Raw genomic sequence first — 17,399 nt, 5'->3', positions numbered from 1 at the left:
AAAATCATCCACTGCATTTACTTGTCTCTTTGGTCTTCCTCAATCTGGAACAGTGTCTCATGCCATTTCTCATGTCATAGACTTTTGTGGAATGTCAATTTGTGCTTGTCTGATATTCTGGTATTTCCTCTTAACTAGAACCAGATTATAGGGGCGCCTGGGTGGCTCAGTTGGTTATGCGTCTGCCTTCGACTCAAGTCATGAGCTCAGGGTCCTGGGATCAATCCCCCTGTCAGGCTCCGCAGGGAGTCTGCCTCTTCCTCTGCCTCTCCCCCAGCTCATGCGCACACACTCTCTCTCTCTAATAAATAAATAAAATCTTTTAAAAAGAGAGAAAGAAACAGATTATACATTTTTGGCACAAGTGGCATTTGCGTCCTCCTCATATCAGGAAACACAGGATAGCAGTTTGGTCCCTTACCAGTGATATTAACTTTGATTATTTGGACAAGGCAGTGTACCCCTAGTTTTCTCTACTATAAAATTACCACGTTCCCCTTGCAATTAATATGTCATCTGTGGGGAAATTCTCCAAGAATGTAAATATCGTGGTCTTCAAGTTTTCACACAATAGTTTAGCATCCATGGATGATTTTTGCATCAATCGTTTCTATGATGGTTGCAAAGTAGTAATTTTCCAACTTTTAGTTGGCCTCTATTTTCTTAATTGGCACTATTTGTAAGCTTTTTAATAATTATGAGAATTGGAAAGAAATTTACTCAAGAAAATTTTCAAAGTCAAGCAATTTTCTTTTAAATCCTAAACATCCTAAATCCTGAACAGTAACTCTCTGGCAGAAGCTCCAACCTTCACCTGCTAAGGGCCTGCATTTGATTTTTCCTTTCCCTGCTCTCTCTTCCTTCTATCCTGAGCACTAAGCACAGAGTGGGAATTGCTGATGGGGCAGGTGGGATGGAAAAGAAACTGCAGGTTACTGACCAAAAGTAGAAAGGAGGGAATGGCCACTGGTGGAGTTGGCCTGGGGGGATAGCTTGTGAATGCACCAAGCAAAAATGACACAAGACCAACCAGGAAACCAGGAGCAACCAGATGGGGACCAGATATTTCCCTTATAAAGCCAAATGTTCATCAACAAGAGCCACAAAGACCCATCCACTTGAGACTTGCCTGAGATTTCTGGGCCATAATATAATTACATTATTTCCAACATTGCCCAAATATGCCTCACTGTTCCTGACAAACTATTCTCATAAACAGACTACAGTGACTTCAATAATAAAGACTCATGAGGAGAAATATTAGTAATGAAACAAATGACATAAATGGAAGAAAAAGAAAAAATACTTCACTGTGATTTGGAAACACAAAATTACCCGGAACACTTGTTACTGAGGCAATCACGAAACATAGTTCAAATACCTAAGTACCACCGCTTTATAGAATGAACTGGGCTGTTCGTGCCAACGGCATTTTCTCCCTACTGGTCTCTTATCTTTTTTTCCAATTACAATTCTTCCCAATTTTTTGACCTTTTAAAGGTCTTATAACCTGAATGATCCAAATAAAAACATGAATAGCCCAAGGGGAATTTAGTTTGAGGATTACAAGTTCCTTAACATTTCAGGATAACTCACTGAGGTCCTCAGAGTCTCCATTCCTCCTCAGGAACGGGCTCTTAGGCTGTCTGGACATAAGGATATTTTCATTCTATTTGTTACATTCTTTTTTGTGAAGGTTGTAAGTTGCCAGGCAAATATTTTTAAAGTATCTCTCTATTTTATATCCATTTACACACCACATTCATAAAGAAGGTCCTTCTGGATTCTTTCCAGAAATGACTGGATAGAGCATTCAGATTTTGCCTGACTTTAGAGCCAATATTTCTCTCAAGGGGAAATTTCCTGGGGTAGAAAAATGGGGAGAGCAGGCAGCTATAGCCCTAAGGCAGCACTGTGCCCAGCTTTGATATGTCTTAATGAGGCCATGTTCTCGCTGCACAGTGACAGGACGGGACTGCTGAAGAAGTGACTGTCACTCTATGTGCCTACCTGCCTCTTACCTGCAGAGGTAGAGAGAAGGATGGGAAGCACAGAAGCTTCACCTTCACCTGGAACTTGTTAGAAATGTAAATTCCCAGGCAGCAATCCAATGTGACTGTATCAGAAACTCTGGGGTGGAGCCCAGCAATCTTTTAACAAGCTCTCCAGGTCATTCGGATACACATTTAAGTCTGAAACCTACTACATTAAAAGATTAGATAGATAGATAGATAGATAGATAGATAGATAGATAGATAGATAGATACCAGGGTATTTTTTAAAACTCTTGGGGTAATTATAATATGCAGCCAGGCTGAGGACTCTGTGTCTGTGAGGAGCCCTGGGCTCTAGTTTTAGGACCACTTTGATGCTAACTGTAAGAGGACTATGGGACTTGAAGTTGTAAACGTGGTCAAGATTTAGGGAGAATTTTTCAAGACACTGGCTGAGAATGCTTCCCTTCTCTTTATTTCCATAGTAGAAACATGTAGGAAGTCTCTCACATTACTTCTGAATAAGAACAAAGACAAACTAATTATCCTCTACACTCTGGAAACTTTTCAGATTTCCAGCTCCATCCCAGCTGAGAATAAACAGATTTAAGACTATGCCTAAAAATCAGTTCATGAGATAATCTGGTTGAATATTATAATTTTTTCCATAAGCAAAAGCAATGGAATAAAGTTTGATTCTTCAGTAGAGTTGAATATACCATGTAAGGAAGAAGAAGAAACAGTTATCTCAATAAATTGGGACAGAAGTATGGCCAGTTTTTTCTAGAATACCAAATGTATCATCTTTGCCCAAAATATAGAAAATGAATAATAGAACACTGTCCTACTGCATTTGGTGATGCACAAATGCCTATAGATACTTCAAGCTCCTTTGTTTTTTGTTTTCCTTAAGAAATACAATAAGGCCAAATGTAATTATCTTCCTCTTTGTTGAGTCTTACTTTGTTAACAAAAGCCTAAATCCATAATTTCTTTTCCTAGACCAAAAAAAAAAAAAAAAAAAAGTTAGCCAGACCACCCTTTTATAAATGAGGAGAGAAAGGGGGAGGCTTGGCCCAGATTAGCTGATGTTATTATCAAGACATGATCTAGATTTTTTCATTTAAAAAGGGGGAGAGCATGTTGGTATCTCCACACATATAAAATGATGGTAAATAGGGTGAGCAGCCACCCTTTACTGAGGGCCAACTCTGTGCCCACCACTGTGCAAAAGATAGGTCAGCTTTGTCCTGACTTTAAAGATAAACCGAGGACATCTGACATGGCCCCACTACTAGGGAATTTCAGAGGTTTAAAATACAGATCTGTTTGGCTACAAAACCCCAGGCTCTCTGCACTATACCAAAGTTGTGTTCTCAGCTGGGATAATAGTCTGTTTAAAAGAAAAATAATAATTATTGCAGAAATGTGGACCCCCATCTTCTCATCTTTGTCCTGTCTCACCCCTCAAAAATGCCTACCAAAGCTTCACTCTAACCAATATACCATTCATTCATTCATTCATTCAAGAGTTCCCTAAAATGTGTCAGGTGTGTGATAAGGGCTTTGGACACAGCACCTCTTACAAGGTAAGTATGGGGCAGGTGTGACTGATGGTTTTCTCTGACCTCCCTTTGGGACCCTATTAATATGCAGTCAGCTTTCAATACTTCTTACTTAACCAGCTTTCATAGACGTGATTCCATTTCCAAAAGCACTGAGCCAAGAAAGCAGTGGTGCCAAGATGTTGCAAGGAGGCCAGCTCAGCGCCTTCCAACACTTCCATTCAGTAGTTTTAACCTATGTCCACGCGCTAACCTCACTCACTGTCCGTGGTGACCAGATGCGGTCTCTGGCCAGCCCTCAGTTGCCCGCTGGGGACGTGGCCCAGGTGGGGCCACTGGGCAGCGGACCAGTCAAAGCCGCCCTTCTCCTCGGAAAGCAAGCGCGCAAATCACCCAAACTCGAGGCGAACCTTGAACTGACAGCGCCAAAAGCTCGCCGCGCCTCGGTGGCAGGGCTCCCCAAAGGCTGCGGCTGGGCCTGGGGGCACTGCCCCCAAAGGGCTCGATGACAGGCCCCGCGGCATCGCCGTGTCCCCTCCATATCGGAGCACGCCCTTTGGCCACATCCCTCCTGAGCAAGCTGCCAGAACCACCTGCGCCTCTCAAGTCCTGCCAGGCAGCGGAGGGTGATGGGCAGAGGGGCAGGGGTTCGCCCGGGGAGCGAGGGGGGACCCCGGCCGCCGCTCCCGCGAGCCTGGCACAAAGGCAGGCGTCGGAAAGAGGAGAACTTCCCACCCTTGGGCCCCGCGGCCTCCCACCCGGGGCCTCGGCGGCCCGAGCGCACTTACTGCCAGTCGCCATGGTCCGGCGAGGGGCTGCTGGGCGGCCGCGGGCGGCTAGGGGACCCGGCGCCGAGCCGGCCGGGCGCGCGCTCCTCGCCAGGCCCCGCGAGCTCGGGAGCCGCGCCGCGCACAGCCCCTCCCGCCGCGCGCCCCCGCCGCGCCGCCCCGCGCCCCCGCCCACCGCTCCCTCCAACCTGCCGCCCAGCCGGCGCCTGGAGAGCCAGCCCCGCGGGCAGAGGCGGCCGAGCTACGGCCCCGGCGGCTGACCCACCCCTCCCCGCCTCCAGCATCTGGCCTCCCTCCCTAGCCCTCCCCTCCCCCATAGACAATGAAGGCAGCAACCTGGAAACACGCTCCTGGCCACGCAGGGTCTGCTCCCCAGGCTGCCTCTCCAGGCTGCCTTTCCCACTATGTTCCCCATGACATCCTCGTTTCCATGTCAGCTTCACAATTTCCCCCTCCTCTGCCCAAGCTTCCTGCCTGCCGCTTGGGACCCAAGAGTCAGCGCTCAGCCCCAGCTGGAAAGAGCAGAGCATGAAAAGAGTTGAGAGTGGGAGGCAGCGCTCAGCCAGGTGCCAGACAGCGGTCCTTCTGCAGGAGAACTGCTGGGAAACCCGCTCAGCGCCGCCGTCCCGGTAGGTTCCAGGGGTCCTGTGTCCTTCATGTCACCATCTGTTTTGTCTCCAACGTGAAAATAGCATCTGGCACATAGTAGGCTCTCGCAACTATCTGTTGGATGGGTGGATGGATTGACTGTATGACTGGAGGCCTGCATGAGTAAATGAGTGATTGACTATATGGCCAACTGATTGGATGCCGACTGGATGAGCAACTGATTGACAGATGACCACGGGCCAAACCACAGCCCCGCCAGCTAAGAATGGACGCTTGGGTAACTGGATCAGGCAGAATGAGTGAGGCAGGCCGTTTTGTGGCCTCACGGGCCATTCATGCATGATTCAGGAGGGCTCTGAGCTGAAGCTGTCTGTGACAGTTGTATACATCTTTCTGAAGTTCACAAACCGATTTCTGATGGACTCTTGGTATGTCACCGTTAGTGATACATGACAGCCCCAGATCCTTTATGTAAAAAATCAAATAGCTCAAACATACGATCTTAAAGCACATGGCAGGCTATTTACTCCTTCCAAATATAATCTATTTGATGCATTTGAGGATTCACATTCAACCCAATCAGTAGGGATCCCCGCAGGGATCCTCTTAGCCCTGGGCTAGAAGACAACGGGGTAAGACACAGTCAGAAGCCCCTCGCATTTGGCTGGGAAGTGCAGGGAACAACACAGGAGTCCCTTCTGATCAGTCCACAGAACACAGATGAAAGAGGTTGACGATCCGATCAGGTTCTACATCCAGAGCCAGTACATCTGGAGTGGAACCCAGGGGCATCAGGTTTTTGTTAGCTTTGAATCTTTGTGTGTTTAACACAGGTGATTCTGAAGCATACATCTAGTTAACAAGCACAGAGATCTGGCTCATTGGTCTTTCAAAGCAACCCTCCGTGGTAGGTCCCCAAAGCAAAAAGACCTGAAATGGATCAGACAAGGAAAAGAAAAGAAAAAAGATTTAAAAATGCCCCCAGAGTTTGGAACCTATTTGAAGCTCACAAACCAGTAGGTTAAGCTGCTGTGAGGGGGACAATCATGAATTGGGTTTGAACTCATTTGAAGGGTCAGTAGAACATTCATGAGGCTCTTTATTTATTAATTGTACTACTTTTCTAAGTCAGAAAGTTTGAAAAGTGGTAACTCCAAGTATGAGTTCAATAAATGTTTTCTGAATAACTGACCTGTTAGAGAGCAGGCCTATTAGCCTGGAGCCAGGTGAGGGATGAGAAGGGGTTGAGGAGTCAGTGGGGGCCCCAGGTACAGATAATTCTCTCCAAAAGTTTGGCAGTGCAGGGAATGAAAGGGGATGGAAGAGCTTTAGGGGAGGGTGGGATTGAGGTGAGACTGGTTTTTGTTTTGTTTTTCTTTTTTAAGGTAGAGGATTTTTCAGCAGGATTATTTCTGTCCTCACGCTCAAGGTATGTAAAAGAGAAACAAATGTTTGCTTTTCCTTAACTAAGTTGACTTTCTGGCCCCTGTCCCCATTCCACCTGGTTTTAGGGAGCTTGATTTTATTTTATTTATTTTATTTTTTTTTTTTTAAAGATTTTTTATTTATTTATTTGAGAGAGAGAGAATGAGAGAGAGCAAGCACATGAGAGGGGGGAGGGTCAGAGGGAGAAGCAGACTCCCTGCCGAGCAGGGAGCCCGATGCGGGACTCGATCCAGGGACTCCAGGATCATGACCTGAGCCGAAGGCAGTCGCTTAACCAACTGAGCCACCCAGGCGCCCAGGGAGCTTGATTTTAGTCAGTTCAGGGTAAACTCCATTGATGCAGGTTTTTCTCAGGCAATTCAGTTTTCTTGCCCCACTTTTTCTGGGGGTTGCATCCAGGTTGGAGGAAAGAGCTGGATGGCATCAGGGGTGTTAGGAGGTATCTGCCCCTCAGGCACCATCTCCACACTGTGATGGGCCTCTTCTGTCTGGAGTGCAGAGCCCATCAGCGCTGGATGGCCTCCAGGTGTCAGTCCGTGAGGGTGCGCTTCTCCTCTGTCCTCTCATCCTCTCAGAACCTCGCCAGGCCTGACGCTTACCCTTGAAATTTCCATTGTTCTTGTGGGAAAGTCTGGCTATTTGCCCAGGCCATTCTGGGGCAACAGGGAAATCTATGAAGGAGTCTCAGGCCTTTATGAATGGGCCACACAACCTCGCCTTTCTTACCATCCCCTTACTGTGGTGGCGAAGGGGAACTCTGCATGGTTTGCCGACAAGACATTTAATAGAAGACAAATGTCCCTGTAGGCCTCAGCTTCTCCAACCTATCTGGAAGTTCTCTCACCTCCCTGGGTCCTTGGCAATGGGACTTTTCTCTAAGAAGGGGAGTGGGGGGTGGGGGTGGGGATGGGTGTAGAAGGTTTGCAACTACACCTAACTGCGGAGGGTGGCTTCAACAGTAGAAACATCTTATTATCTCACATAACAAGGAATCCAAAGGTGGTGAATCCAGAGTCAGTGAAAACTCAGAATCTTTCTCTCTTCCTACTCTGCCATCCCTCACTTTGTGGACAAGAAGACTGCCACAACACAAACACCTCATATCCTCACATGGCATTCCAGAAATTGGGAGATGGGGTATTCCTTCTCGTCTCCCTCTTTTTAATCAGGGGAGACAATCTTTGTTAAAATGCCCTCAAAAGCCTCTTCCTTCCATCCTAGCTGCAATGGCAGGCTGGGAAAGCAAGTGTCTGTTAACTTCAACTTCTACGACGCGAGGTGGGTTCTGTGGGCCAAGGAGAATGGGTAGGAAGGGCGGGTGGGCACCCCGTCGGTGTCTGCCATTGTCTTCTCACACCTCAGTAGGATCGCAGCTCCTTGCTCTCCTTTATATCCCTTCCTCTCTCCACGTCTGAGGAAGCTCATCTCCTAAGGGCTGGAAAACAAACTCTTAAAACATCCTATATTCTTGCAAATCTGTGTGTCTTGTTCATGGACTTTCGCTTCTGAAACTCAAAAGCCACGATTCTGGTTTCTTTGGTGTTCTATACAACCTAAGGCTGCAGGTGCCAAACTCTAGTCAGAGACAGGGAGACCCACGTGGTAAGTGAAGTTACGTAACAGGAAGGAAGAAGACACACAAATCAGTATCAAGCTAGGATATTCGTACAATTTCAAGGGGAGAAGGAGTACATGGAGAGGAAGTGTCTAAAATCTAGGGGCGCCTGGGTGACTCAGTCGTTTAGTGTCTGCCTTCGGCTCAGGTCATGATCTCAGGGTCCTGGGATCGAGCCCCGCATCGGGCTCCCTGCTCAGCGGGAAGCCTGCTTCTCCCCCTCTCTGCCCCTGCTTGTGTTCCCTCTCTCTCTCGCTGTGTCTCTCTCTGTCAAATAAATAAATAAATAAAATCTTAAAAAAAATAAAATATCAAGGCAGGACTGGGTGTTGGTTGACAGAGTGGCTGGCATCACCAACATAGGCAGAGAGTTCAGTCTTAGGTGCACTTTCAGTCTCAGAAACGTAGGTGGAGGAATAGAGAGTGACGATGCAAAGGGATTCTGGAGTTGGAAGGGGGAGGTTGGGGGGTTCAGGCATGCTGTATGGTCCCCAAGTTCTGGATCACGTAAGCATGTGTGCTTAGTTACCAAGAAGGAAGGAAGCAGAGAGGAGGTGGAGGACGTAGAGTGGAAAGCTGAGAGGGAATCCAAAGCACAAAGAGAAGAGGCTGTAGGGAGGGCCTACCTGGAATTGGACCTCAGGAGCAAGGGAGGGAAGGCGGCCACGTGCAGGCTTCTCCAACATGGCTGAGGAGAGCAGGCAGTGGAAAAGGACAGGACTTGGAGGCCAAAAGGAGGGAGGAAGTCTAGGTTGCTGTGTCCCTGAAATGGCCAGCCAGGAGGGTCAGGGCGGCTGGAGGGATAAAAGGAGCCACAGAGGGAGTCAGGTGGGACTGGGAGGATGTGCAGGATGTCTCAGGGCCTGGAGACCAGGAGGAGGGCGGGTAGGAGGACAGGGGCCAGGGATCTGTGAGAACATCAGCTCTTTGGACTGCTAATACATAAAGGGGGTCGGGACAGAGACAGGTCAGACCCCGGCAACTGCTTACAAAGGGTTTTAGCTAAGGTAATTTGTGATTATTGCAGGGCTCTTCGGACTTATTATTTGCCATAATTGTGAGGCAAATGTCAGCCCCCACATAGCTTGAGTTCATTTCCCAAATAAGAAAGGACAAATACCTCTTACACACACTGCGTGGAAATTACTATCCGGGCTCTCTGATCCTTGGCCTATGACCACATCCTGTTGACTTTATTAACTCTGGCTATAAACAAGAAATGAGAGCAGGGCAGGGTGAAGGGCTGCAGCCGCCCCACTGAGTGGGTCTGCGTCACCACGGAGACTATTCTTGTTTGAGATAGCTATTGCTTTGTGTCTTTGTTAGAGTAGGTGAAAACAGAAAAATTACTTTAACTATGATATGTGCAAGTAGGCTGCGAGCTAATGAGCATTTTATCTGACGAGAGGAAATTTTTACTGTTTTGTATAAAATTTGCCTTTGATTTTCATTCAGTCTCTGTATCTGTCCTAAGCCTCTGAACTCAAATACTTCCAGAACATTCCCTAAGACATGGATTATGCTAATAAACAAGTAAAGCTTTTAAAAACATAGCCATTAGGTAATAAAGAGCATCATGTTCTGATGGAACCCTTGCAAGTCACACCGGAAATGGGCATAAGTGTGACCGGGCTCATTTGGTGGAAGTCTGGTCTGGGAAGTGGAGGGCAAGGCCTGGTCCCAGCCTGTAGTTACATGATGAAAATTGCTGGGGCGCCTGGGTGGTTCAGTAGGTTAAACATCTGCCTTCGGCTCAGGTCATGATCCCAGGGTCCTGGGATGGAGCCCACAGCAGGCTCCCTGCTCAGCGGGGAGCCTGCTTCTCCCTCTGCCTCTGCTGTTCCCCCTCTTTGTGCGCTCTCTCTGTCAAATAAATAAATAAATAATCTTTAAAAAAGAAAAAAAAGAAACTTCCAGCAGACACTGGAGAGACTCACTCGCCAGAAAACCACAGCGTCCGGTTGCCTCTGCCTCGCTGCAGGCTGTCCCTTAGCTAGTCTATACCTGGCGCCAGGTCAATATTTAAGAACGTGTAAGGTAGGAATTCAGAAGAGGGAAGGGAAAATAACCAGTCTGGGAAAGGAGACAGTCTGGAGACCAGCAAGACAAATGGGTCAAAAGGAGGGCTTTGCTAAAAAAAAAAAAAAAAAAAGGATGGCTTTGCTGTTCAAGACTCTGATGTACACGCATTAATTTCTTTTTTTTAGTACATTTTAGCAGTCATTCGAAAAACAGTTCAAAAATGTTTGATCACCTCATTTCAGAAAGCAGGACACAGTTATAAAATATTAAGAATCTCAAGCAATCCATACTCACCCCGACGTCAAATGTGCTTGGAGGAGGGTGAGGGCAGAGGCAGAGAAATGCATCCGAATAGCTATTCGGTTTTTGCCAAAGACAAGCATAGGCCAGCTCTCACCAGCTAAGGGCCTCAGACCACCTGGTCCAGAATCACCTGGAGAACTTGTTACAAATACCAATTCTCAAGCCCCAACCAGCACTCACTGGAGCGGAAGCTGTAGCAATCGGACCCTAGGATCTGCCTATTAAATGAGCTCCCCAGGTGTTTCCAGTACAACCTAAAATTAGCCAACCTCTGACCCAAGTAACAGCGGCTGGTGACAGGGGACTAAAACCACCTGAGAGCCGGAATGTCAGACCTGGGAGATTCCACTCTGGTCTCCTCCATCTAACAGCAGAGAGTGGAAGTACTGGTAAGTTAGAAATGCTGAGAATTTAGCCACTAGGAAATGATTTCAGTGTTAACAAACCTCTTCAATAAGTGGTCTTTACTCAGACCTAATTAAAGACATCCCTTTAAAAATGTAAGTCCATTCTTTTCTTTCAATCCTTCATAAAGATAGAGAACTTGTCACAATTCTCAGTAATTAATTCCTTATATAGTAAGGAAAAGCTCCAAGAGTCATAGGCCCACGTAGTTGCTTTCTTCTCTCCAGGCTTAAGTAACTTTCTTTGTCAAAGTACTTGTTTAAGCTAGAAGAATAGGATAGGATTTTTCAAAGCTGTGTTTTATTTGAGTAACCCTTGGGCAAGGAGAGGAAATAAAACACCCACTTCACTCTACCTCTGAGCAGTTAATATTTTTTTCTTTTGGGCACAAGAGAATAGAGCTGAATAACCATAAGGGGAAATGGAAGTAAGTTTTAAAAAGTTGATTTGCAATATTAATGTATTTCAAGCTAGAATACATTTTATAGTTTTAGTAAATCATTTTGTGTATCATTCTCCTTAGTTCTGTATTCTAAACCTGTAAACATCTTGACCTTTGGATCTTGGGCTTCCCTCTCACTGAACCAGTTTGTCTTCGTTCTCATGCAAACTTCTGAAAAGAACAATCCCGACTTCCCATCCACAGTGCATCACTTCCAATTTAATCCTCAACCCACCACTAAAATTAGCCCTTTGCCTTGCTCTCTTTGGGCTGCTATAACAAACTTATCATAAACTGGGTTGTTTAAACAACATGTATTTCTCACGGTTCTGGAGGCTGGGTAGTTGAAGATCAAGGCACCAGCAGATTGGGTATCTAGAGAGAGGCCTCTTCCTGGTTCATAAAGGGCCATCTTCTGTGTCCTCACATGGTAGAAGAGACAAGGGAGCTCTCTGGGGTCTCTCTTGTAAGAGCACTAATCCCATTCATGAGGGCTCCACCGTCATGACCTTCGCCTCCCAATAACCATCACATTGGGGGATTAGGTTTCAACAGAAGAATGTGGGGGGGATCCAACATTCAGTCTTTAGCACCCTCGGTAGAGGGAGTAGCCTAACTGCCAAACTCAAAGGATAATTTTCAATATGGCATCGTACTGCTGTGTATGATGACACTACTAACCACTTCATCCTTAAGAGTCTACTCCCTTGGCTTCTGTGACACTTCCTTTTCCTCTATTTCCAACCTACATTTCACATCATCATCAGTGGTTCTTCTCCAGGGTTCCTCAGCCCCTCCAGAGTGCCCTTGTAATTGGTGCTCCAACCCCAATTCATTGGCCCATCCTACACACTCCCTCGGTATCCTATAGTCTCTCCTGGTCTCACCAACCAATTCTTTGCAATACGTTGCACAATCTCCCCTGAGATTCAGACTCACCTGTGTGGTGGGGAAAAGCGTAGGCTCTGGAGCCAGACCACACGGGTCCATCCAATAATGTCTTCATCACTCACCAGCTCTGCGATACTGGGCAAATTACTTACCATCTGTAAATGATAAATAATACCTCCTGGGACTTCTACTTCTGACAGTATGACAAATCAGATACTTTCAAAGGGCATTCTCACTGTTCCTGGATACATTACTGTAAAAATACATTTTCATGCATTCCTGCACTCACTAGAAAGTAAGGAAAATCTCCAAGGGGAAAAAGAAAACAATGAGCTGAAGCCAGAGCAGGAGGCAGTATGTTGTAAGCAAGTGGAATAGAGACCAGTGGAGTGGAGTTGACGTGATCTCTCCGGCAATCGAGAGACCAGACTTGGAGCTTAACCTGAGATTCCAAGGACCATACAAGTACCAGAACAGTAGTATTCCTGGCTCACAGCAGGCACAAACAGAAGTCCTCTCTAAAGGAAAAACATCTCAAATTAGGCACACAGGATTCCCACACGTCAGATTCGAGAAAATATAAGCTCCAAATACAATGAGGATAAAAACCATCATGAGTGAGAGTTAGCAGAAACAACAAATTATAGACGGACTTGTAGAATTTCAGATACTGAAATTATCAGATATAGAATGTAAAATTATTGTTTGAAGTATTTAATGAAACAGAAGTTGAACTTAAAAAGCCAAAGAACAAGAGAGTATCAAAAATATCTAGACACATATAAAAATCTCAGAAATGAAAAAACAAAGTGGAAGTTAAAAACTCAATGGAATCAGCCATGGCCTGGCTTGGACTCAGCTGCCCTTGGTGCCACAAATTCTAGCCTAAACCGGCTTCCTGGAAGCCCATGCCTGTCTTGTTTGATTTCACCCAGGCTTTATAAATTACTAGAGATACTCTCCTCATTTCATCAAAAAATTGGAATCAGGAAAAGTGTGTAAATCCACCAGAGGACAAAGAAATTTCTGACTCTACAGCCCTAAGGAGATATTCTACATTTTTCATTTTCTTCTCTGAAGCAGTGAGTCCCAGTTATGGAGATACGGAAACATTATAAAGAAATAGGATCCTGATTCTGTGGAGTATATAGTTCTGTGAATTAATTATATTTGTAAACATAAAGGATTTTCAGAAAGAAGACTAATAGAGTTATTTGCCAGTATAACATATGCAGTATATGGGTAATTTTGTTAATAATTTGGTATTTTGTTAGGTGTCCATGGGAACACTAAAGAAGGTAAGCTATATTTTTTGATTGGTTGATTCATCTTAAATTAAAAACAATGACTTTCCAGACATATGGTCTCTAAATAAAGGACAGGATATTTCATTGTTTTTGTTTTTTAAAGATTTATTTATTAGAAAGAGAAAGAGAGCTAGTGAGGGGAGGGTCAGGGGGAGAGGGAGAGGGAATCTCAAGCAGACTCCCTGTTGAGCACAGAGCCCCAGGCCTGGTGGATCCTGAGACCTTGACGGGAGCGGAAATCAAGAGTTGGTTGCTTAACCAACTGAGCCACCCAGGTGCCCCAGGATATTTCGTTTTTAAATGCAATGCTAAAATTGGGGAAATGATCTGGTGGGAAAATTTTATAGGCAACTAGTTTAAGTTTACAAAGAGAATACTTTCAGTTAACCACGTGTAATAAAATGGTGTATAAAGTTAGCAAGAAAGTCAGTATGCCAATTATGCTACAAGAAACTAAGATAAGTCAACCATTTAAAACACTTAACAAAGGCAGAAGAGTTAACAATTTGTGAGACTTTAGCAAAATTCATTTCACGTAAATCATATACACTGTAAGAAGTTCAACAAATGTTTGGGCGTTGACTTCTCTAAAAATAGTTAAGCTAACATAGCCCAATTAATTAGGTACTATGGTGATAAGGTATTTGAAATCAGCCTGTAGATAATGTAATTACATGAAGGCTTTCTCTTTTTTGTTTTTGTTATCTTAAATAAGATTTTTTAAAGCCTCATATTAAAGCACTTGTAAGAAAAGACTGGTATACATAAAAAGGTTTCCCTCACAGCATAATCTGTAATTAGCCTGATGATCAGGCTTTGCAGCTTGCAACCAAAAGCAAATTAATAACATAATTTGATAATTCTGTAGTGCTTAGCATTTTGGGAAGATTAACTTCCTTGAAAAATGCGGGATTTTTAGCATTTTCAGAAGTGCACCAACTTCTTTCTAGCCATTAGGTTAGTATCACACTAAATTATGATCACATATACTTGGGTGACCTAAATGAGTTTTTAAGTCTCCAAGAATACTAAGTGGAACCTTGGTAACCTGGGACACACTCAGGGCACAAATCCAGTGAAGAAAGTTCAGTAACATGGGTGAATAGGAGGCTATCACCTCATTCGTTTCTGTGATAAAAACGTAGGCAGATGCAATCCTTGAAAGGAGAGATTTGTGTTTATACAACTTCACCCCTGAGGGCACAGCTCTGTCTGGAACAGGGCATTTAGAATTCAGGCAGAAATGCTGAGTCGTGCTGACCTGAGGAGTCAGAAGAGGAAGCCTGGGTTGTCAGAGTGGTTAGACATCAAGATGGGAAACCCCCAAAACAGCGATGACAGAGAAGGCAACCCCAAAATATGAGTGTAAAATGCCCTTACCTCTTGGGCTGCCAGCAGGCAAAAACTCCAACGATTTCAAGACAAGTTGAACAGCTGACGAGCTCGAAGTTCAAGCCCTGCCAGGAGAGGGTGATATGGCAAATACTCCACATCACTCTGTGAAAACGTCCTAAGGGCCACACCTTACAAATAAGAGCCACATACCAGGGCTGAGGTATTTTCCCTAAAAGTAGGGACAAAACCAAAATAGATCCACCCCAGCAAAGCCTACAATCAAATCTCCACAAGCTCAAGGTGCTCTATCAGTAATTTAACTGCTTCCTAGAAAAAAATGTTCTTCAGAGGGAGATAACAGAATCCAGAGTCTCTAACATGTATCATTATATAATAAAAAATTGCTAGACAAAGAAGGAAACAGGAAAATATGACCCTTAGTCAATAGGGAAAAAAATCAGCCAACAGAAATACAGAGTGATGACCCAAATGTTGGAACTAGCAAAGACTTGAAAATAACTAGGTAAGTATATTGAACAATCTGCAGTAAAAGATGGAAATAATGGGTAAAACAAAAATGGAGAATATCAGTGGAGATATGAAAACCATGAGAAGAACCAAGGGGACATCCTAAAATTGAAAAATCCAACACCTAAAATTTAAGTTATTAGAAGAGACTAACTTCAGATTGAATCCATTAGAATTAAGGACTCATCAGCTTGAAAACAAGTCAAAAGGAATCATCCTGTCTGAAGCACAGAGAGAAGAATTATTGGGGGGGAAAAAAGGCATGATGACCTGTGGGACCATATCAAGCGGTCAACACACATGTACTTGGAATCCTAGACAAGAGTGAGACCGGTATGACATGTAGGACACACGAAAATAAACCACAGCAGGCACATCCTATCAAACTGCTGAAAACCAAAAATAAAGACAAAATCGTAAAAGCAGCCAGAGAAAGACAGCACATCATATACAAGGGAATAGCAGCAAGAATGGAAACTAACCTCACATTAGACACAAGGAAGAAGGCTGAAGACAATAGAACAATCTTTAAAGTGCTGAAAGAAAAAGCTGCTAACCTAGAATTCTAATTCCAGCAAAAGTATCTTTCAAAAATGAAGGTGAAATAAAGACATTTTCAGACAAACAAAAGCTGGTAGAATGTTGTCTCCAATAGAGCTGAACAACAAGAAATTCATATTCAAAGTTCTTAGACTAAAGGAAAATTATTCCAAATGCAAGCACAGATTTGCATGAAGATCAAAAGAGCACTGGAAAATGTTCATATGTGGGTAAATGTAATACATTTTTTTAATTTTTTGTTTAAGCAAAAATTACAATGTATAATGAGGTTTGTAACATACAGAAGTAAAATATGTAACAACATCACAAAGGAGAGAAGGGGGTCTAAATGGAATTATACTGAGTGAAGGTACAGGTGGGTTTTATTAAGGCACAGGTCACACTGCAATCTCAGAGCAAACCCAGACAATCTGGCCCCTGACCAATTTTCTCTTCACCACTGTGCCATGCTCCTGTTGTCAAGTGAAATTTTTGCCACTACTTGATTACTTCACTTAGTGGCAATATTGATGATGTTATAGCATCGTTACCATTTTAATCAAATCATAGACGGACTGAGAAATGCTTGAGATTCAAAAGGCCTGTCCCGCGTGGCCTCTTCTAAAGAAAGCTGCCAGAGTTGGGTCCTTCCACATAATTTGCTGTGCCCTGTGGCTTGTGACCCTGCTCCACTGGCCATAGCTGTTTGCACCAGGACCTATGCCGTCGTTAAGGGCAGCCATCCTTTGGGTAGACATAAGGGAGGCTAAAATAACCCACTAGAATAATCTCTACCCAATCGGGAAGATCTTTTTGGTTTATTCAGATCCTCTTTCAGGAGCAGTAGGAGTAGCAGACAGAAATGCACAGAGAAGCTGGAAAACACATGAAGAAGAGTATGCATACTGCGACTACGTAGCATGGGCAGCCATTTCAGCATGAGGACACAACCCAGCCATGTGAGCTGCTGTGTCCTTACGTGACAAATAGCCATTTTTTCAGCTCTCCAAGCTGTGCCTTGGAGGAGATGGCTGCCTTACGGTCCTCTGTATTCTGAAAATAAGCCTCCAGCATTTAAGATAACACGAATGTGCCTTTGTTCCTTGCAACCAAAAGGGGCCTGTCCAAATTTATCTTAAAAAAAAAAAAAAATCCAGACCTGCAATATACAACACAGGAAACCAAATAATTCAGGGATAAAAAAATACTACATTACTACACAAGAAGGGGCTATACGGTCTGAGGTTTTGGCATTTACTTTAATACAGGGAATTTTTAAAATGTGCAGCGAAAAGTACTACATAGCTGTTCAGAAGATAAATGAAAATGTGAATAGTTAAGCACCCACAGAGTCTTCTCAATGCCATTTAAAAAGCAAGCATTCTTCCAACTGTAATTTAACTCAAGAATCAAGGGGAAGTTAGGAAGGTATTAACAAGTCTGCTTATTTTCCCAGGCTCTTTACGTGAAAGCAAATTTCAGTTTAAGTTCATTTTTAAAGATACCTCAATTAAAGATATTTTCTCTATGTATTTGTGAATCTTTTTGTCATAACCCAAATAGGTTATTAGGAAGATGATATATATTGTACCTAATTCAACGTGAAAAA

At 44.2% G+C, this 17,399-nt stretch overlaps 1 protein-coding gene across 3 annotated transcripts in view; it reads right to left on the bottom strand.

Moving 5' to 3' along the window:
* The window catches only part of SYT16 (synaptotagmin 16), a 245,075-nt gene extending 240,096 nt beyond the window's left edge, over positions 1-4,979 (bottom strand). Inside the window, exon 1 of one of the 3 annotated variants that reach the window (XM_032405259.1) lies at positions 4,684-4,979. In XM_032405259.1, the coding sequence (XP_032261150.1) occupies positions 4,684-4,762 (79 nt within the window). In that variant the 5' untranslated portion in view covers positions 4,763-4,979. Of the gene's footprint in view, positions 1-4,347; positions 4,442-4,683 lie in introns of those variants that run through there. The other 2 variants (XM_032405255.1, XM_032405257.1) reach the window with 2 other exon arrangements.
* Positions 4,980-17,399: the final 12,420 nt, after the last annotated feature.

Source organism: Phoca vitulina, unplaced genomic scaffold (assembly GCF_004348235.1).
Source record: "Phoca vitulina isolate PV1807 unplaced genomic scaffold, GSC_HSeal_1.0 scaffold7, whole genome shotgun sequence".
In the NCBI taxonomy this organism is placed as follows: Eukaryota; Metazoa; Chordata; class Mammalia; order Carnivora; family Phocidae; genus Phoca; species Phoca vitulina.
This window is presented reverse-complemented; position numbering and strand designations above follow the sequence as displayed.